At 39.3% G+C, this 23,511-nt stretch overlaps 1 protein-coding gene across 2 annotated transcripts in view; it reads left to right on the top strand.

Moving 5' to 3' along the window:
- The first annotated feature begins 368 nt into the window (after positions 1-368).
- Positions 369-23,511, top strand: part of LOC126475111 (1-phosphatidylinositol 3-phosphate 5-kinase) — a 372,610-nt gene continuing 349,467 nt past the window's right edge. For both annotated transcript variants that reach the window (XM_050102696.1, XM_050102695.1), the window contains exon 1: positions 369-646. In XM_050102696.1, coding sequence (XP_049958653.1) covers positions 532-646 — 115 coding nt within the window. In that variant the 5' untranslated portion in view covers positions 369-531. The remainder of the gene's footprint in view (positions 647-23,511) is intronic.

The raw sequence follows: 23,511 nt of genomic DNA, 5'->3' as shown, positions 1-23,511 counted from the left end.
GATTTATGATCTAAAATGAGTCACTAATCCTTGCTCATGTACAGATCAGTAGAAATGTTTTGACAAATTAAACCATGGCGATCTATGCAGACGAGAGGAATTTTGTGGCACGCTGCAGTTCTATACTGAAAGACCGCAGTTCTAAATCGTGATAGTGTAGAGATCACTGGATATAGTCCACGGAGAATAATCATCTGATCCCAGACACACCTTCTGATGTCTTCGGTTGTCATCGTGAGGCGTCTGCTCACTGGGATGTCTCGATGACGAACCTGTCTCAGGCGAAATGTGTACACTGATGAACTGCGTTAGATATTTGATATCATCTTTGGAAAATAATCATCCTCGTTGGTAGTGTTTTGAAACAGTGCGGGTGTGCGTGTCAAATGTCAAACTAGTGAAATGCACTTAATGTTTCCTTTATGTGTTCTGTGGATGACACGTAACAAGAGAGATGTAAAGCGGTTCGCGATTTTTTCATAAAGCGACTACTGATAAATGTGACTCGTTCTTCTGCGTAACTCGGCAACAATGAATAAAAACTTAGAGTCACCGTCGAAACTTACGGAATTTGCACCTCTCAGCCCAGAAACAGGTCAACCTGGAGTTAGTGTATTCCTATCCAAACTATTTAAATTCAGTCGAAGTAAGTAACTTCTATTGGAAATACGTGTTAATTTGTTGGAGTTTGTGAACTTGTCTTAATGGGAACTGCAACAAGTACAGTACATTCCATGTTACCGTAAGATTACCGCAAGTAAATTGAGTGATAACATGTTTCCAGTCACCAGCATAGTATTGTTGCTATCATTCCAGATATCTAGAATCAAACGACAAGTTAACATGCTACCCGACGCAACAACACTAACGTAAGATAAGTAACATCTACTTCCGATGCGTGTTTAATGTCAGAGCGACAGATTGGCAAACAATACACCTTTAATATTTTCGACACTGAGGAGAAACATGTCTTAACGTCGAGCTACAGTTCATTTTAATAAACTGAACAACGAATGACAGTCTTCATTCATTTTTTAAATTACAATCAACTCGTACTTCGTGAAATCCATAGTAACTGTGGCCTTACATTAACAGGTACCTATTGCTTTTGTTTACTACGATCTCTTCTTTTAATCTCAGCACACGCTGTTAAAGAAAACAACATAGTATTATCTCACAAACCCTCTAAAACGATGTCTCCAAAAATTTATACATTAAATAAAACAAGATTTTAATTTCAACTAAACATCAGCTTTTCTTACAGTCTTTGAAAAGCAACATTTTGAAGAGTTTTTATTATGTCAGCAAGTTGTTCTTGAGTTTGATAGTAGGCCTATTATGTGTTGAACCGTCCATATTTCAGTTTAACACTGATCAAATGATACTTCATATCAGTGTGCTTGCTTCGTGGCATTTGTCTGATTTTATCATAGCTGTTGTTTGTTAGTTATCCACACAAAGTGTCATTTTCACTCTTTTATTCGGAAATTGTTCAATGAAAGCGTTCAAAATCTTCGTCTCTTGATAACACTGAGCATCGGATGTGTATTTTGCTTCAATAGTTGATAGTGCGCGCACATGCACACACTATTTCTTGCAGCACCAAGCGATTGGAGCGTTATTGTACAAAAATATATATCCCATAGTACTTTTTCTGTTTCTCTTGTCACTTGCAAAATGTGCGTCAAAATCGGCCACTATTTCTTGTTTTGTTTCTGATGAGTAGAGTAGTCCACTCCCTCTTGTTGAATTTGGATACATATCTTAATGTTCTCTTCAGATTATGGGTGTCTATTTGACTTAGATCACTCATTGATCGCGTTGGCAGTTCACAGCATATGCCCAGTTGGCTAAAGTTATGTATTGGACTCCCCCCCTCCCTCCTCCTCGCCCTCCATTCAAATCTTGGTTGTGGTGATTGTGATAAACTGATCTGTGATACACTCAGAGGTCTAGGTTAGGTTGGAAGGTGACAATTTGGTTGTGAGCTGCTGAAGCCAATGAAGATGAAAGTGGAATACCTGGTTGCAGTGATGAACTGACCAGTAGTGAAGTTTATTGTTTACATCCATGCCATATTGAAAAATGCAAGAGCGGTCCAATACGTAACTTTTTTTCTCCCAGTCCAGTCTTGTTTTACATGTTAAATACAATAAACTGCCCATTGACTCACAGCATGGAAAGTCTGATTTTGCAGCATTGATTTCTTCAATTTCTCTCTTTGGCGAAACTGGAATTGTTACAGTTTTTGATTTTTCCATTCTGTACCTTTTCACAAGTTATTTATCATGTTGTTCTTGATAAATATAGGTATCTTCTGTTGTTCTTTTGCTTTCAAGTCCAAGATACAATGTTGGTTTTTTGCAAATTCTAATGTCAAATGTTTTCTTCAGTTTTTGCAGGAGATTTTTCATTTCATAGGTATCTTTTCCAAGCAGAGTCCCCATCATCAGCACGTAAGCCTATGACATGATACATTTTCTTCTCAGTATCTGATTTATAACCACATTGGTCAGATCTCAGCTGAAAGAGTTTTTCATTCTTATGAAACTTTTTTGGTTTCTTATTCCATTGCAGAGGAGCTTGTTTCAATCCCTACAGTGGCTTTTTGAACAGGCAAACTTCCTAGGGTGCTTTGTATCTTTCCAAAACTTCCATGAAAACTAGTTCTTCCAGATCTTCGTTAGGAAAATGTCAAAATTATCAAATCTTCTTGAGCAGCAACTGCAAATATGAATCTTAGGGAATTAGTTGTACAAAAAAATAAAAATTTCTTTAAAATACAGTTTTGTTCGTTTCTGTTGAAATCCTCTTGCAGCTAGCCTAACCTTGTACTTTATATTATTCTTTTTCTGGAAAATCCATTTTTCTGTAATTATTTCTTATCCACCAGAGTCGAGGTAGGCCTATATCAAAATTAAATGAAGTAAATGTTAAGCTACAATGAAATAATCTTGCTGATAGAATTTACTTCATTTTAGTTTTTACTTTGCCTAATTTGTTTGTGCTACATTGCAGAGAATATGAAAAACAAAACTGTCACTCACATTACAGAAAAAAGACATAGGAAACGTCTTCTTAAACATATTCAAATATTTCTGCTAATGAATCAGCTTAGACATATGACTTTTTTTGTCTTCCATGGTCACTATGAAAAACAAATTAATTAAATATACTTTTTTTTAAATAGTCCTTGTGAAATAAGCAGAATTGTTTCATATGTGCTACTCTTACGTCTTGTGCCACTCACATTGCATAATAAAAAAAAACTGATGGAAATGCAGCTATTGTATGCTTTTACAACCAGCATAATAAAAAGTAATGAAGAGAAGAAACAGTAATAGGGGCTACTTAAAGTTCCATCTATGGTGGTATCCAAGCCCACAGCAACCAAATTAAATGGTATCAACTTTAACACCAAACCTATAATTAATTATATTGCCCCTGCATTCCAGTCCGGGATCTGGAAATTTGCACCTAATCTGCACATTATTTACAAATAATGTGTCTCCATCATTCACAGTGAAGTGTGATCCTTTTAGAAATGTAACCTTCTATTCTCTTGATCATCAAAAGAAGATTGGCAGATTATTGTGTAACGATACACACTGTAGCTCCACAAGGGTATACTTGGTTGTAGGGTACTGCCTGTCTGCTTTGACCCGTACTGGTAACATATTTGGGCTGTGCAATGATGTATTGTGTGATGTAATTGAGCCGCGGTGTGTATTTATTTGGAGTGTAAGTGATGTATTGTTGTGAAGGATGCAGTGTATGGAGACTATATTGTTGTAGAGGATGCGGTGTATGGAGAGGTGGTGTGATCTAGTGGTTTATGTTGTTGGCCTCTTGGTCTAGTGTTGAGATGTATAGGTTAACTGGAGATTGGGATATGGGTTTTGTAGTTGTGGGGGTGGGGGGGATGTTATTGATATCCTGATGAAGGGCTGAGTTATATTGGTATCCTGGTGTAGGATTGACCTATACATGTTAACTGGAGATTGTGATACTGGCTTTTGCAGTTGTGGAGGGGTGGGGGGATTAGCCTCAGGCTACTTTCTCCCCCTGCACTGTTGTGCATTTTATAAACCTTCATGTACATATTTTATTTATCTAACTGATTAAGGTAATTAGCCCTCTAGTCTATACAGTCTGCATTTTCTCACCCCATTTTCATTTTTGCCTCCCTCCTCCTCCTTTAGTTCGGGAATACTGAAGTGTCTGATTCCACCCATCTGCTTTGACCCATGACGTCATCAATATGGCGGATATGGCTATCCTAAGCATCTCCAATATGGCGCCTATGATATCACTATATATACACGGCAACAAACACAAAAATATGTATAAATAAGACAATAACATCTCCCTCCAAAAATACAATCAAACTAGTGGGGCAACCATGGGAAATTGGTGGTTTTAGGGAAGGGACAAACTATATATAACAGTACAAAAAACACACCATGATCCCAAAACACACAAGATGACAAACAAAAAAATAAAAAAAAAATTACAAAATCTACAGGAATCGGACACTTTCCTTACATACATACGCATACATACATACATTAATCCTTGTTCCATAGATCATGAATATGACATTTCGTAATGATGTGGAATGTGTCACATTAACATAAGTTTTCTTTACACAAAATAATTAATTAATTTTTTTCTTTTTTTTTTACAGTTACTACTTCATATCTAAGAATTCATCTATTGGGTAGGAGGAGTTGTCATTGAGAAATTCTTTTAATTTGCTTTTAAATGTTGGTTGGCTATCTGTCAGACTTTTAATACTATTTGGCAAATGACCAAATATTTTTGTGGCAGCATAATTCACCCCTTTCTGTGCCAAAGTGAGATTTAATCCAGAATAGTGACTATCATCCTTTCTTCTAGTGTTATAGCTATGCAATTTGCTGTTATTTTTGAATTGGGATGGGTTATTAATGACAAATTTCATAAGTGAATATATGTATTGCGAAGGTACTGTGAATATCCTGAGTTCCTTAAGTAAATGTCTGAAAGGTGATCTTGGGTGGGCTCCAGCATATTATTCTCATTACATGCTTTTGTGCAATGAATACTTTCTCTCTTAATGATGAATTTCCCCAAAATATCATGCCATATGAAAGCAGTGAATGAAAATAGGCATAGTAGGCTAATTTACTGATATGTTTATCACCAAAATTTGCAATAAACCTAATAGCATAAGTAGCTAAACGTAACCATCGATGTGTTTCTTCCAAATCAGTTTCTCATCAATGCACACACCCAGAAATTTTGAGTATTCTACCTTAGCAACAGACTTCCATTCATAGTCTATATTTATCAGTGGTGTTATGTCATTTGCTGTACAGAATTGTATAAACTGTGTTTTCTCAAAATTTAGTGAGAGTCCATTTGCAGAGAACCACTCAATAATTTTCTGAAAGATGTTATTTGCAATTTCCTCAGCTGATTTTTGCTTCTTGGGTGTAATTACTATACTTGAGTCATCAGCAAAAAGAACTAACTTTGCATCTTCATGAATATAGAGTGGCAAGTCTTTAATATATATTAAGAACAACAAGGGACCCAAGACTGAACCCTGTTGGACACCATTTTGATACCTCCCCAGTTAGAGGACTCTGCTGGTTTTTGTAGACTATCTGTACTGTTAATTTCAACCTTCTGCATTTTTCCAGTTAAGTATGAATTAAACCATTTGTGCTCTGTCCCACTCATACCACAATACTTAAGCTTATCTAGAAGAATGTCATGATTCACACAATCAAAAGCCTTTAAGAGATCACAAAATATCCCAATGGGTGATGTTCGGTTATTCATTGGATTTAATATTTGATCACTGAAAGCAAATATAGCATTTTCTGTTGAAAAGCCTGTCTGAAAACCAAATTGACATTTTGTTAGTACTTCATTTTGACAAATATGTGATGCTGCTGTTGAATACAGTACTTTTTTCAAGAATTTTGGATAAAGCTGTCAGGAGTGAGATTGGACAGTAGTTGTTAGCATCAGGTCAATCCCCTTTTTTATGCAGTGGCTTAACAATAGCACATTTCAGTCTATCTGGAAAAATTCTGTGTTTCGGTGAGCTACTACATATGTGGCTGAGAATCCTACTTATTTGTTGGGAACAAGCTTTTAGTGCTGTGTTGGATATGCCATCAACTCCTTGTGAGCTTTTACATTTGAGTGAATTTATTATTTTCCTAATTTCAGTAGGAGAGGTAGGTTGAATCAGTTTTATCAAATTGCATAGGTACTGCCTCTTCCATATACTGCCATGCATTTTCTAATGAATAGCTGGAACCTATTTTCTCTACAACACTTAAAAAATGATATAGGTCAACGGCAGCTAACAATACCAAAATACTAACGCCGACAGCAAAAATTACGAAAATTGGAATCATACATTTCCCTTGGCCACAGCTGATGGTACCAAAACACATATACCTACATATAAAAATACGAATCGGTCATTTCTCTTGACCTATACAGGTCAACTATAACTACTGATACAAAAAACCAACACCTACAACTACGAAAAACAAAACCAAAACCACAACACCCCAAAAGTTAAAAACTCAAACATCCGACACAACCAGCTCAAACTCCACGCTGTAATGACATTACGCACCACAACACCCTTATGTCATGGGTCAAAGCAGACGGGTGGAATTGGATGCTTCTGTTGACCCTTTAATTCTACTCATTATTATGACTTTTCTTGTTGTATGCTTCGGTGACCAGTTGTTGGTTTTAGCTGCCTAGTTTTTATCTCATTTTAACTATCTGGCTAAAGTCATTGTCATGCATATTTTCAACCATGATGACATGATCACAGCCCCTGAGGCTGATAGTTCTCTTTTTCTCATTTCATATCTTTTTATATGTACCTTGTTATGATGGAGAGCCTAAAGAACTGTGACATGAATGAAGTTATACATTATTTAAGAAGTGAAGGTAACAACTTACCAATCAGTAGGGGTGCTGAGCTATTGAAAGGAATACAAACAAGAATGAGAACTCTGATAGATTTTGACAAAATACTTTTCCGCTTGGGAGTGGGGGGAGCCAGCCTTTACGTACTTCCAACAGCTTTGTCAGTAATGCTCACGATGTCAGAGCAGCAGGTGTGCCCCTCCACTGTGCAACACATAATTATAAAATTTCTTGCTTGTGAAGGAGTTCAAGTGATGGAAAATGTCCAGAAATTGACTGCACAGTTTATTGATCAAATATTGTCAAGGATGCATATGTTTCTCTGGCATAGAGTGTTCAAGGAAGGGTAAGAACATGTGGAAAATCAGCAACATGATTACGTCTTTAGACTAGCATTACAGGCGGAAACATTCATGCACCTCTAAACATTCCTGAAATTGATCAGTGGGTGATATTATCAAAAATTGCAGAGCAGGTAGGAATAAGTTATGGTAGCTGTTGATTGATCATCACAAATGATCTACAATTCCAGATTGGCCCCTTGCGTTTTGGCCAAAAATCAGATTTTGAGATATTTGGAGGTCTCTCAGAGGCTTATAGCAAGGTTTGCAAAAGAAGGCGATGCATTTTTGAGTTGGATCTTCACCTGCAACAAAACTTGGGTCCAGTGCTGCATACTACTGCAAGCTGTTGAAGGTGAGGGATGCGTATTTCCACAAAAGACTTGCAACCAATTCAATAGGTCATCCTCCTCCACGACAGTGCGAGACCCCATGCTGCAGTTCGGACAGTCTTCAGATCACCGGACATGTGCTGGACCATAAGAGCATGGAGGAATTCATGCGCAGTTGGTTCCTGACACAACCAGCTCCACTCTACAAGGCTGTAAATTATGACTGCCCTTTTTTTCAGTAAATGCATTTTTAAACAAATAATACCATATTTCCATTTGATTCGCCCATATACAAAATTATAACAATTCTCACCAAGCAAGACAGCATCTCGGCAGCTCTTAAGCATTCTCATTATGGTGCTGGAATAGATTCCTAACTGTTACAGAAAATTACACTGCATCTTCTTACACAGATTATCCTTCTGAAATAAAATAACTACTTAGCATGTTCCTCAGCAACAGAGGAAGAAAGATGATCATTATATGCGAAGGTAGACTTTTCTGGCATGTACTGACGAAATCTTCTTGGTCTTCCATCCTGGTGGTTACGCTGTAATTCTGCGACATTTCATTCCCACACCTATCATCATATATACGAGGGCCGTTCAGGAAGTAACCTCCGGTTGATTTAAAAAAATACACCAAGTTAAATAAAAATATTTTAATATATACATCTTACAACTACATCTTTGCACTATTTTTCTACATAGTCTCCATAGCGATTGAGGCACTTATCGTATCTCTTCACAAGCTTTGAAATTCCTTCTGCATAAAAATCACCCGCTTGTGACTGGAGCCAGCCTGTGACCGCATCTTTGAGCTCTTCGTCGTCATCAAACCGCTGTGACCGGAGCCATTTCTTCAAATGCATGAAGAGGTGATAATCACTTGGCGCCAGGTCTGGGCTGTAAGGTGGATGGTTGATAACGTCCCACTTGAAGGACTCAAGAAGGGCCGTTGTTCTGCAAGCAGAGTGAGGACGGGCGTTATCGTGCAAAAAAACGATACCGGAAGTCAGCATACCACGGCGTTTGTTCTGTATAGCCCGTCGTAACTTTTTTATTGTTTCACAGTACACGTCTTGATTAATGGTCGTACCACGTTCCATGAATTCAACCAACAACACCCCTTTGGCATCCCAAAACACCGTTGCCATCAGTTTTCTGGCAGAAAAATCTTGCGAGGCTTTTCTTGGTTTGGTAGGCGAATTTGAATGTGCCCACATCTTTGATTGTTCTTTTGTCTCAGGGTTCACGTACTTAATCCAGGTTTCGTCACCGGTCACGATTCTGTTTAACAATGGTTCTCCTTCGTTCTCATAACGTGACAGAAAGTCTAATGCAGAGGCCATTCTTTGAGTTTTGTGGTGGTCGGTAAGAATTTTGGACACCCATCGTGCACAGAACTTACGGTAACCCAATCTTGCTGTCACTATCTCGTACAAGAGAGTCTTAGAAATCTGTGGAAAACCAGTAGACAACTCCGACATTGAGAAACGTCGATTTTCACGAACTTTTGCATCAACTGTCTGAACGAGTTCGTCAGTCACCAATGATGGTCTACCACTCCTCTCTTCATCATGAACATTTTCTCGTCCACTTTTAAATAAACGTACCCATTCACGGACAACTCCTTCACTCATAACTCTTGGTCCGTACACAGCACAAAGCTCACGATGAATAGCTGCTGCAGAATATCCTTTGGCTGTAAAAAACCTTATGACAGCACGCACTTCACATTTGGCAGGGTTTTCTATTGCAGCACACATTTCAAACTGCCACAAAAACTAAACTAGCGCAGGTACGATGTTCACTCGACCACGGCTTGATGCCGACTGACCTGTTGAGTGCGTGAACGCACAGATGGCGTCGCTACTCCCCCCACAACCCGCACTGTGACCAATCGGAGGTTACTTTCTGAACCGCCCTCGTACAAGTTAGTTCCTCCCCACACTAGTGAACAATAGTGATTTCAGTGACATACTGAAGCAAAGTCTCAAAAATCTCCATGTTTTCCTTATGTACACATTGTGTTGAGCAAACTGAAACATACTTAAGTAAGACTAATCCGAGGAATGGCAACTGACTAGGGGACCAAAACTATTTGTCATCACCAATTTCATCCAAATTTATGGTATATGTAGGGCTTGGTCAGAAATAAAAGTAACAATAGTGGGATCTCCATATGCCCAAGCATTTAGAAAATATAGCGTTTTTGGTGCGGGGTCGATTGGAGGCATTAGCTATTTATGTTAGTGTAGTTTCCAGGTGGCAGTGGTTGGCGAAGCAGAAAGAGTACATAAAGGTAATCCGAGGATCATGGTGTCAAGTCTGTTTGCAGAATATTTTTATTTTCAGTTTTAAAGTTACTGAAACAGCAAATAAAATGAAATGATGTTCAGTGTATTGTATTTATTAATATTTTCATAAAAAGTGCTAACTTGAAAGGCAAAGGAAAAATTTGGGATTGCAAATAAATTTCCAGGAAGGGATTCACAAGAACCTTGTATGCAGAATTAGATACTTCTATTATTGTACAATTAAAGATTTGCACTTGCTGGTGTTATATTCATAATAAAAACAGAGGAAGCAGTAATTTCGTTGGTATCTTGCACACATTATAAATGTCACATTTTTGGAATTACATGGGTGTTTTAAAGCATCTACAGGGGGAAAAAACCCTTGGTTCTCTCTCATTGCACGGTTTGGCTGCAAACCACTCATAATGCCTCATTTGGCCAGATGTTGGAGAGAATAACTGGTGTTACTGGTGGTATTTATTTTTATGTAGTGTTCTTGGGGTGTTATTCTTTTTCCCCTTCAATGACATAAGAACAGTAGTGAAGCATTTTGATCAAATTCCTTAGCTGGCAATAAAACTAGACATCACAGGGTGGCATTTGCCTCCGAAGTCCGCTTGAGGGTCAAAATGAAAGTAACAGAATATGAAGGCCTTAAGTCCTGTACGCTTTGATTACAATCCCTTCTTGGAACGTTATATGTACCATGCTTGTGGACACTGCAAGTGCAATCTTTTCGTGGAAATTTATTTGCAATACCAGATTTTCATTTGCCTTTCCTTTTCATGCCGTTCATGAAATTATTAATAAATACAATATACTGAGCAATATATTGGTTTATTTGTAGTGTAATTAACATAAAAATCGAAAATAAAAAATAAGCTTCTGCACATTGTCTAAATTACTCCATAATAGTAAATATTTTCCACATCATTCTCGGTATACTATTCCTCCAATTACTTTCTGAATTTCTCTGTTAATTGTAACATTTTTGTTTGTCAGAACTTGTTTATACTTAACTGTACTTTACAGTAGTACTCAACATAAATAGCAACACAGTTTCTTCACTAATTAATCGTTTAGTAATCATTAATGCAATGTCCCTCACACCTCATTCCTGTAATCATCCGTTGGCTGAGAGACTGCAGCAATGGGAAAGTGACCGATTTTGTGACATTTTATGAGTTCTTGACCAAGAGTGAACTGTACAGTTTCATCTGTGTTTTGATAGTTTGGTTTTTAAATTTCTGCATATTAATTTAATATTTGATAAACACAGTTCTTACATTTTCATTTGTGTCAGAAAGTAACCGATTTCGGTCATTTTTCAAGTTCCTAACCAGGAGCGAATTATTTAATTCGCATGTGTGCTTTGTTAGTTTAGTTTTTGAATCTTTGTGTATTAATCTGTTTTATTAGAAACAGTTCTTGTATCCCTGTCAGTGTCTACAGTAGAGTTACATCTCACATGTTGATGGTCATTTGTTTGTCTGTGTAGTGTAGTTTTCCACAGTCTTTAGTATGGATGGGGACTGCGATTACTGTGTGTGGATGCAAGATAGGTTGGTGACTCTCCACGCTCAGCTCCATGTTGTGTTGGTGACACTTCGCTCTCAGCTCCTGGCTGTGTTGGCTTTGGTTACACAGCTTGAGGCTGCAGTGGATGGGCATCATTGTTGTGGATTGGCCGTGGGGATCCAACGGACATTGAGGACGACCTATGAGTCCGCCAATCAGTCAATACAAGTGGCCAGCCCAGTTACTGCTCACATTGAGGTTGAATCCTTGCCCGTGGTCAAGTGAAAGATCACCTAGGGCAATGGCAGGCTGTGGAAGATTTCTCAGGGAACTGAACATAGGGTGTCCCCACTTAGTGTGACAAACAGGTTGTGTGTGCTATCTGTGGCTAAAAATGTTCCTTTGCCAGATGCCGTTACTTGTCCTGTTTCAGAGGAAACCTCTCAGCCTACAAGATCTGCATAGTCATAGACAGTGGGATTATTGGTAGCTGGGAGCTCCAATGTTAGGCATGAACTTCCACAATGAAACCTGGCAGAAAACCCAAAGAGATTCTAGTTGTACATTAAGTATGCTAGCGGCAAGACACTTTTGTAAAGACATCGTCACTACTGCTGTGGAGACTGAGTTGCCACTGTCACGGTGGGCCGAGCTTATGGATTTGTGAAATGGCTTCTGAGGCAGTACACCTCTAAGACAATTTCTCCCTGCCATTATTACATCGCTATGCCGCAGGGTCACATAACAGGATAGGAGAATGAAGCTAATTAGTAACAAAGTCACACAAATGAGGTAAAAGGTTTACTTATCTTTGTGACTAGTTGAATGATTAAGTCTGCAACAATGCATGTAATATAAAACAAAAAAGGCCCTCAATGGATAAGTGCCAATAATTGTAGGTAAACTTCACAGGATATAGCAATGTAATTTACCACAACTATCTGTTCACTTCTAAGAGTTCACTAAATGATGATCCCTGCCTAAGTCAATCCTGGATGATGATCTGTTACGAAGCGGGTGAAAGCTGCTCTTCTGCCCTCCGAGTACGCTTCTGACCATTGTCATCTGGTAATTGGCAGATTGTACTAGTCCAACAATTGGCCAAGGCGAAGTCAATATCTTCATCCTCAGTGCCAACCCATGGTGCTGGTGGAACTCGCACAACTGGCAAGTCTCTATGGCACTGGTACCAGCTCACATCTTTGCTCCTGTGTTGCTTTTTCCCAGGCCGTGTCTTGTTTGGACGACACAACAGGCACAATCAATGCCTTCTCTGCACACTGCAATGAAAATACTATCGATGACAGTGCTGCTAAAGCTGAGTTACTAAATGCAACCTTTCAGAATTCAAATGAAGAACAGCTGTCAGCATGAGTAACTTAAAAGTGGATTTCATTGGAGTAGTGAAGCAACTTAGATCACTTAATAAAAGCCCAGACTGTATACCAATTAGATTCCTTTCAGAGCGTGCTGATGCAATATCTTCTTAACAATCATATAAACCACTTGCTTGATGAAAGATCTGTACTCAAAGACTGGAAAGTTTCAATATGCAAGAAACGCAATAGCAGTAATCCAGTAAATTAAAGGCCTATAACATTAATGTCGATGTGCAGCAGGATTTTGGAACATGTATTGTGTTTGAAAATTATGAAATAAATCAAAGAGAAAGATCTGTTGACTCATTGTCAACATGGATTTAGAAAACATTGTTTGTGTGAAACACAACTAGTTCTTTACATACTCGAAGTGTTGAGTGTTATCGACAAGGGATTTCAAATTGATTTCACATTTCTAGATTCCCAGAAGGCTTTTACACTGTAACTCACAAGCGGTTTGTAATCCAATTGTGTGCTTATGGAATATCATCTCAGTCATGTGACTGGATTAGTGGTTTTCTGTCAGAGAGGTCACACTTCATAATTATCGAGTAAAATGGAAGTGTTTTCTGGTATTCCACAAGTTCCTTATCTGTATAAACAATTTAGGAGACAATCTGAGCAGCCATCTTAGGTTGTTTGCAGATGATACTGCCAATTATCATCTAGTAAAGGCATCAGAAGATCAAAACTTATTTCACGATGATCTAGATAAGATATTTGTATGGTGCAAAAATTGGCAGTTGACCCTAAATAATGAAAAGTATGAGGTCATCCATATGAGTACTAAAAGGCATCTGTCAAACTTCAGTTACATGATGTATCGGTCAAATCTAAAGCCATAAATTAAGCTAAGTGCCTATTAATTACAATTACGAACAACTTAAATTGGAAAGAGTACACAGAAAATGTTTTGCGGAAGGTGAACCCAAGACTGTTTTATTGACAGAAAACATAGAAGATGCAACAGACCTGCTAAAGACACTGCCTGTTCTGTGCTTGTCCATCCTAATTTTAGAATATTGCTGCATGGTGTGGAATCTTTACCAGATAGGATTAATGGAATATATTGAGAAAGTTCCAAGAAGAGCAGCATGTTTTGTATTATTGAGAAATAGGAGAGAGAGTGTTGTAGACATCATTAAAACTAAAGCATTTCTCATTGCGGTGGGATCTTCTCACAGAATTTCAGTTACCAACTTTCCTCTTTGAATGTGAAAATACTTTTCCGAGACCTACCTGTGTAGGGAGAAACAATCATCATAATAAAATAAGGGAAACCAGAACTTGTACAGAAAGATATGGGTGTTTGTTTTTCCCACACACTTTTTGAATGTGTAATAACAGAGAATTATTGTGAAGGTGGTTCGATGAACCCTCTGCCAATGACTTGAGGGTGATTTGCAGCTCGGTCACATCTCCTGTGACTGCATCATGTGAAAACAGTGCATCAGTATCCCATTTCATCAAACTTCATTACAGACAAAACATTCTCAACATCATTGGAAGTGCATTTTCAGTGTTACTTTATCATAGTCATAACAAGAATATACACTTACTTTTCATCATTTACATTACATTATATGGTCTGACTTTACACAGAATTTCACAATTCTTTCACAACCTAACATTTTCTTCAAGGTATGAATGGGATAACCAGTACAAACTGTTCTACTAACATCATTTCACATGTCTTGTTTCCAGTATAAAATCTGCAATATATCCATTCTATCAAAAGAATGACCTTCACCCATTGTATTTTTTCCTATGTGTTTTATATACCAACATTTGAGCATACAGAATAGTATTGTAGCATCCGATACACCGCCTATGTTGCTATACAGATGATACAAAACAACATCATATTTTTCACTTTTGCCAGAGACATGAGAAATCAGAAAAACATGTGAAATTACTTTCAAAGGTTAAAGTTTTATTTTCATCAGTTAGGTATAATGTTTGCAAATTCTTTAATAAGTGTGAGATCATAATGAATGAAATCGTGTAAACTGCAAAATAATTAAACTCATGACTGCAAACTAACACAGAGTGGATAGTAATGGCAGTAAGAGAGAGCTATGATGGACTGACAGGATAACGGAAGAAAGATAGAGCACAGAAAAAGAACTACAACAGCTCAAGGCACTGTGCTTGCCAAGCACATAACATACAAAGTGTGCAAATCCCTTTGAGGGTTTAGACAAAATAAACCTTCAGCATTTTTCAAAATGAAATATCATACTGTTACACAATAAGCATAAAATAATTCACTTCAGCTCCTACCAAATTACAAAATACAGCATAATTATTGTATCTAAAGTCATCATAATGCATAAGATTACCAGGCATAAAATCCTACATAGTAGAGTCGGTAAGTAAATCATATTTTCTAGCATAATGCATAAGAAAGACGAAAGCACATAATAGGCACAGCACAACAATAATCCTACTGCAAAATAGACAAAATCCCCAAATAATCAACAGGTAGTCTTTGTACAGCACAGATCATAGTATAAACCACAACAGAGCAAGATTATAAGATCATAAGTTCATAAGCTGCCTCCACTGGAGACAAATTTCTGTGCTTTTTTTACATTATACATCGTTTGGTACCATCTCCATCACAATCTGATAACTATATACAATCCTAAGTTAATAGTTTACTGTCAGTCTCATCATTAAATCAAGCAAACGCAAACTTTTTAACATTGAACAGAAACAAACACAACTCTGCTTTCACATACTTAAGTTAGTGTGTCCCTTGATGTTATTGACGTGTCAAAAATTCAAATTTTCTCATCATAATAAACTGTTTCACGCAGATATACATCTTTTAATACCGTACCACTAATTTCTGTCCAGTTACTTTTAAATGTTTACAGTATTTGTTCAGGAGTCAAAATGCAGTAGTTTACAAAATTTAGATATTCTTTCTCAAACAGTTTCTTTATACACAATAGATATCGAATAGTTTTTTGTGCTTTAAGTTTGAAAATTTGTCTGCTTTTGACAACCCAAATACAACACTTTCACTTTTCTCTGGCAGGTACATGTCTTTTAAAACAAGGAAACAGATTATCTCATCATCAGCATAATCAGCTTGATTTGATTAATTTTGACAGGGAGGCTAAAACAGCTTTGGTCTAACCTGCCAATGCCCGCACCGAAACAGAGTTTATTGTGCGGTATTGCTCCCTGTATATCTAGTAAAGCCAGCCAGTGCCCTTAGATAGTGCAAGGAGTCCCTTTACCAGTTTTTTGTTAGATACAATTTTTTCAGGTCTAATTGTCCTGAAAATTCGGTATCTCTTGCTCTCCAATGCCATGCATTCGAAGATTAAGTGTGATGCAGTTTCTTTACACTCATCACAGATGCTACATGTAGGGTCTTCTTCCGTTATACCCATTGTATGTGGGTGTTTTTTGAAGTTCACATGGCCGGTCATCAGTCCAGTCATGAGTTTAATCTCTTTCCTGTTCAATCCAGGATTACAGAGCGTCTTTTAAAACACGGCTTAGGCTTCATTACCTTATGATGTTTTTGTTTATTGACCTTGGTACAGTATTCTACATGTTGTTTCCCAAGCCAGTTCCATAGTTCTAGTTCGATCATAGTGTTGGTGATTGTCAGGACAGGTTCCAGTCCAATGAATGGAGTCATTGCCCCCATCCTGGCCAATCTGTCAGCTTGTTCATTGCCACAGATCCCAGAGTGGCCAGGGACCCACACTAGGTTTACCCTGTTGCTTCCCCCTAGGTCCACCAGAGCCCTGTGCCATTCTGCAACAATCTTAGATCTCGTTGCAGGAGCTGCCAATGATTTCAGGGCTGCCTGGCTGTCTGAATATATGTAGATGCTATGGTCTTTGTAGCACCTATGCATATTCTCCTCCACATATGCCCTGATTGTAGTAATTTCAACTTGGAATACCGAGGACAGTTTTCCTAGAGAGATGATGCCCTCCAGTCTTGGCTGAATCCCCTTCCATCCCTGCCCCAGTGCCTTGGTCTGATTTTGACCCATCAGTGAAACAAACAATGTCCCCCATATGGTGTCAAACTGTTTTTTCCCACTGCTTCCAATTATTGTAATGTAAGGCTTGTTAAAGCAGTTGGGAGTTATTATTAGGGCTCGGATTTTAATTACCTAAAAAACAGTGAAATATGCAATCATTTATGACCTAAAACTTACATAAATATGACCTTAGAAAATAAAATATGACTTAATAGAAGTTTATTTAAAGCATTCTTGTTTGTTTATTTAATTTTTTATTCATCATAAAGCAATACAAAATTCATTTCTCAAAATATTGTAAGTATAGTTCTTTCTTTCTGTAAGGTTTGTGGCTAATTTGCAGTTATTTTTTGAATATCTGAATGTCTTATTTTCTAAACACAAAGTACAGTGAAAAGATCATCTATCGAAACAGTAAAACAATGTTTTTATTTCTACATAGTATTTAAAGTGTTTCACATTATTTAATACTGTATGTCAATCTTTAGTATCTGCAAAGTTGCACTGGATCACAAGGTGCATTTTCAGGTTTTCCATTGTCAAAGACCTACGGTTGTCGCTGAGGATAATTTAGTACCTGGAAAAGCTCCTCTCCACTTCACAAGCCTTCAATGGAGCGTATTTGAAGGCAGCCAGGTCACTGGAGTTCAGCTTTGTTTCAGTATCTTCAAATGTTGCGGCATCCCCTGAAAGACTGTCACTAATTTTCCACAGTGTAGAATGTCCAGGATTCCATTGGAGAACGCTTTGCAATTTGGTTTTCACTTTGTCAGCCACATGACCACAAGCTCAACCTAACTCACTCTGCACATGTTGCACAATACTCAGCGCCTCACATAGCGGAGTGCCAACAGCTTCCAGTCGTTTGATGGCTTCTGATATCATTGAAAAATTGGCATTGATGTATGCCAAGTTTCGAGGCAATGTATCTGTAATAACTTCTTTCACAATTTTGATAGCACTTGATTCATCGCTATCAAGCTCACAGAAGATTGTCTTTATTTGGGTGTAGTTGGTGCAGTAATACTCAGCAGCATTAAGCCAAGAACGTCATCATGTAAGAACAGGTTTAGGTGGGAGGGGTGTTGAAGGCGCTTGTTCCTTGAATTTGTGCACCTGTAGCGGAGCCTTCACATGGATTTTCTTGCCACAGGAAATTAATTTGTCCATGTCAGGGTAATTTGATCACACCTCTTCGGCAACTCTGTGAAACGCAAGTGGCCTACACCATACAGGGGTAGAGAATCTGAAGCCTTTTGGCTGCTTTAGTCATATATGAAGCACCATCTGTTACAAGCAGCAAAAGTTATCTCTTTTCACACCATCCGGCCACAGTAGCTTCAGAGAGTTGTCAAACAAAATAGCAATCGTTGAATTGTTTACTCTGTCAAGAGCTTCACACATTAGTAGGAACATATCTCCAGGGCCATCAACTTTTAGAACACTAACAACAACATTTGCAATATATCACCCACTAATATCTGTAGTTTCATCTATTGACAGCCAGATCTTTTGCTCAGCAATAGTAATTCGTATTTTGTTGAGCACATCATTGTAGCATACGGATAAATAGTTCTTTCTCAGTGTAGATTCATCTGGAACTGGATGTGTTGTGTACTTCTATGAGAACAGTCTGCAGCGTGGATTCTTCAGCTTTTCCAATGACATGTTGCAGGACACCATCATCTCACACAAATCCTTGCAGAATGATTGCACGGTTGACGATTGACCTGTCTGTTCAAATAACAGTGTTTGCCTGCTGTTATTTTCAGCACTTCGTTTCACACAGCTGCTGTGTTTAGTGGTATTACAGTGTTGTTGCGCATTAAAACGCTTTTCTGCACTAACTTTAACTTCACCATTTACAAAATAATATTTTTCCATCAGTGCTAAAGAACTTCTCTCCAAATTCTCGAACACATCCTCATAATTTCACGCTGTCGGAACATTTTGCTTTAGGCGTGTTGAACAAGGCAAAGGCTGTATTCAAACTAGTTACTGGGAACACCTTTGCGACTGTGAGGATTGTTATGGCAGAAGCCGCCTTTGTTGGCCCTGAGAGCGTTCTGTCGACTCTGCACAACAATGTTTTATGTTCGCGAAACGACTGTTGTGGTACACCAATTTTCTGCTACAGTCCTGAGAAATAAAGCTGTGTACTAATTTATCTGTTATCTTTCATAATAGCACGTTAAACATTGTCTCGTGAGCAACATATTCATTTTCTTATTCGTGTGTCCCGTAAGATACGAGAAAAACGGTATATGCATTTTTGGCAAAAGTTGATGGAAATATGACCTATTATTTTAAAAGTTAGCCTCAATATGACCCATTACTAAAATTTGTTGAAATATGACTTTATATGCACAATCAAAATACATTTTTCGACACTAAAATGCCTAGATTTGTGTATAAATTGTTCTAAAATTCACCCTATAGTTCAGAAAAAAATATGACTTGTCATTAAAATCTGGGCCCTAGTTATTATATAGTTGGCCAGCATTTCCCCAACCATTCCTGTATTTACCTCACTCACTATTTTGGTGTGTGATTCTGGATATCCCAATGAGATCCAGTATTTACCAGTTTTAAGTCTGTATGCACCAGCTGCTGCCTCCATCTTGATCTGCAGGTGCAGTGGAGGCATGGCCAGCATGGCTTCCATCCCAGCAGTTGGTGTGCTGCTAATTCCGCCTGTTATGGCTGAGCATACAAGTCTTTGCACTGTTGCAAGCTCCTTAGCTGCAACCTGCTGTTCTACCTTCTTCCACCGCACTATGGCCCCATAGGAAATCCTCGATCTAACCACTGTGGTGTATATCCAGTAATACCTCTGGGGCTTAGGCCCCAGTTTTTGCCACAAGCCCTTCTGGTACTCACTAGAGTACCTTTCCCCTTGGAGCAGATGCTCTTAATGTGAGGGTTCCATGTTTGTTTCTCATTTAAGGTTACTCCTAGATATTTCACTATCCCCTTTACAGGTAGAGTTTCATCGAAGAGCTTTATATTCCAACTTGAGTGTTGGATATGCCTCTTCGTGAGTGGCACCACAGCAGTCTTTTTTGGGATTAACCCTTAGATCTGTTTAATGCACCAGTCTTGCACAATGTCCAATGCACCTTGTCAGTCTATCTGTGTCATTAAATTTGCCACGTATTACTATGACAAGATCATCTGCAAATCTTTGGCAAAAGCATTGTCTGGAACTTAGTTCCTCAATGAGTTCGTTCACCACTAGATCCAACAATAAAGGGGACAGAACTCCTCCTTGTGGACAACCTCTAGTGGTGGTAATTACCATTTTTTCATTCGTCGTGGTAGCCTCTTCCTTCCTTCCATTAATCATGGCCCTATCCACTGACATATAGTGGTCCCCAGGTCATGCACCTCTGCTACCCTTACCATGGAATCGAAGGTTGTGTTACCGAAGGCCCCCTCGATGTCCAGGAAGATGCAGAGGGCTATTCCTGAAAGTGAAGTGCTTTCTCCACCCTCCCAACGAGTTGATGGAGAGTTGTCTCACATGATTTACCTGGTTGATATGCATTTTGGTTTGAATGTAGAGGGGCCCTAATTAGTCTCCACTCCTCAACATATACATTAACCAGTTTTTCCAATGTTTTAAGAATGGAGGAGGACAGGCTGATTGGTCTCATATTCTTGGTCTTGGTATGATCAATTCTCCCTGACTTTGGTATAAAGACAACCTTCACTGTCCTCCAGGCATTGGGAATGATTCCTATTGCTAGGCTAACCCTGAATAACCTGCACAGGACTCTTATGAGATTCTCTCCTTCCAGTTGCAGGAGAGTTGGAAAGATTCCACCTGGGCCAGGTGACTTGAACAGTTGGAATGTTCCCACCACCCATTGGATTTTATTGAAGTCGACACACTCCTTGGCCGATTCCCAGTTCTCTCATTGAGTGCTTGAGAACCACCGTCTCTCTGGGATCACATTCTAGTCTGTGCTATCCACCAGAGCATATTAAGGAAAGTGAGTTTTGAGAAGCAGTTCCAGTGTCTCATGTGCCGTCTTTGTATATTCCCCATCCTCCTTCCTCAACATACCTCCTGGATTAGCTGGTACTCTAGTGAGGATTTTGTGAAGTCTGGCTTGATCAGCCATGCTCTCCACTTCTCCGCAGAATGCCTTCCAGGATGCCTCCTTTGTTTGTCTAATTGCAAGGTTGTAGTTGACAAGGGCCTCACAATATTTTGCCCATTGTCCTTTACATCTCACAGGGTTAAACAGTCTTCTTACCTGTTTTCCTTTGTTCCACCAAGGCACACTCCTATTTGTGCACTTCTTGGTGATTTTGCAGTTGTCCTGTTATGAGGTCACTATGGCAGAGGTAACAGCCTCTGCTACTTCCTCGAACTCTACTGGATTCCTTATTGAGGTTTTAATTTCCAATAAGCTTAAGTCAAGGTCCCTCCTACATGTCTCCCAGTCTGTTTTACTGGGATTCCTATAGGCCATGGTCTGTCTGATTCCCATTTCAACCTTGAATTTAATGTACATGTGGTCCGATGAGGATGGTTCTAATGCCACATGCCATTGTTTGACATAGCTGCCCATCATCATGAAACCAAAAGTTATGTCAATTACTTCTTCCCTTCTACTACTCCTGAATATAGGTTCATTGCCTCTATTCAGGACCTCCAAGTTGTTAGCTAAAAGAAATTCAAAAAGGTATTCACCTCTACTGTTGGTATCCTTCCTGTCCCACACTAGGTTGTGGGCATTGGCGTCACACCCAACCAACAGTTGGTCACCTTCCCGATGGCAAGCTTCTGTCAGTCTCCTCACCTCCAAAGGAGGAGGAGGAGGAGAGCTGTCTTCATAAGGAAGGTTTGCTAAGGCCAAAACAATGACATCTTCCTCATGTTGCTGCATCCTGATGGTCACTAGGTCCCTGGAGCAGAAATCCATCATTGGCATGAAAGAAATTCCATTTCTTACACAGATGCATGTTCTGGAGTTTCTTAAATTTCTAGCATAAATCAGCTTACCTTCAGTGCCACTGAGGCCCGATATGCCCTCTTTATATAAGTAGGGTTCTTGTATCAGGGCCAAATCCACTTCCTCTCTCCCCAGGCAGTGGCTCAGGGCAGCAGTGGCCCTTTTACTATGCTGCAGATTAATTTGCGGCACCTCCAGTCTCCGTCTTGCTGCCATCATTGCCTTTGAAGTCTTTGATTACCCTGATGGTGACCTGCGAGAACCCTAAAAACAATTTCAGGTCTTGCTCTCACATCGCCTTCAGGGACTTCTCTCTGACCTCCACCACCAGGGTTTGTCCTTCTGGTACAGCCCTCTGGTTGATTACCCTCCAGTCCTCTGTCAAGACTTTTGGGTTCTGGACCTCTGTTTTTTCTCGAACAGAGTTTTTGGGAGACATCCTTAAGGATCTTTGGTACCCATGTTGATACCTTCGCAGTCTTAAGAATCTCCACTGCTGTCTTGACCAGCAGCTTCACATCCTCCCAAAGGGATATCATGGGCACCTTGTCCTTAAGCCATTCCACCATGTGCACCCCCTCACAGACAAAAATGAAGGTACAATCTAGATAGACCCTCCTGAAGTTGGTTCCTGGACCAGTGTCCCCTCCAGTCTTTTCAAATAGGGCCACCTGTACGAGTTTCTCCTGTTGCAATGTGGTGGCTACCTCTGGATAGCCTTCTTGGATAACTGCCAACTTAAAAACCGAGACTGCAGAACTATAGGTCTGTCTCCATATTTCTTGCCTCAGCTTTTTCTTGGCTTGCTTATCCAGGGAGGAGGGAGTCTAAGATTCCTCCCCTATCCTCTTACTACCTGTCTTTGATGTTGTGGGGGTCTGTGTATCCCCTTCAACTGGAGACTTTTTTTCTTGGAGGTCTTGGCTCAAGCCTTTTAATTCCTTCCACTTGTTTGTAGGAAGCCATTCTTTCCCTTCTTTGTGTCTCTGGGCCCCAAACAAGGCTTTAATCTTGATCTGGTCCACTTCTGGCTCAGGTCTAGACCCTGATTCAGTAGCGGGAGTGCATTCTATTAGTCCTGACCCCGATGTTTGGGTGTCTGAGATCCCAGTTTGCCCCTCATTTTGTTTTAATTTATTTTCTTTTGTCGTGTCCAACTTGGTCTCACGAGATTTGGGGATCTACACGGTCCACACCACGGAAACCCCACGTGGTGCAAGGCTATTTACTTATGGAGATTACCCGGTATCCCTGAGGCTCCATTTGCGACACATCTTCCCACATGCCAGGCACCTCTCGGCACAGATCGCATCACACCTTGGGTTCGGAAAGGGAATTGGGTAAGGACTATGAGTGGATAAGGAAGATGGCACGTTGTGGGACACTCTTAGTCCAATCCTTCAGCTAAGGCCTTTCCGCAGTAGGTTCTCTACCTTCGGCATAGCCCTCAGTTTCACCCAGATACGCAAGCCTCTCCACCCGCACAGACAGTGCTTTGTCAAGATGGTGTCCCCTGAGAGGATCATCTGCTTCACTCAAAACAATGACTTTTACGTAATCTGTGAACTAATTACATTGTCATCAGTCTGAGCTAAATCTGATACATCAACGTTTTCAACATTAACCACAGTATTTCTTTCATCTATAAATCAAATTTCACCCTAGAATATAACTGTTTCTGCCCTGATTTGACACTAACTTTTAACTCATTGATT

This window comes from Schistocerca serialis, chromosome 4 (genome assembly GCF_023864345.2).
Source record: "Schistocerca serialis cubense isolate TAMUIC-IGC-003099 chromosome 4, iqSchSeri2.2, whole genome shotgun sequence".
Classification (NCBI taxonomy): Eukaryota; Metazoa; Arthropoda; class Insecta; order Orthoptera; family Acrididae; genus Schistocerca; species Schistocerca serialis.
This window is presented reverse-complemented; position numbering and strand designations above follow the sequence as displayed.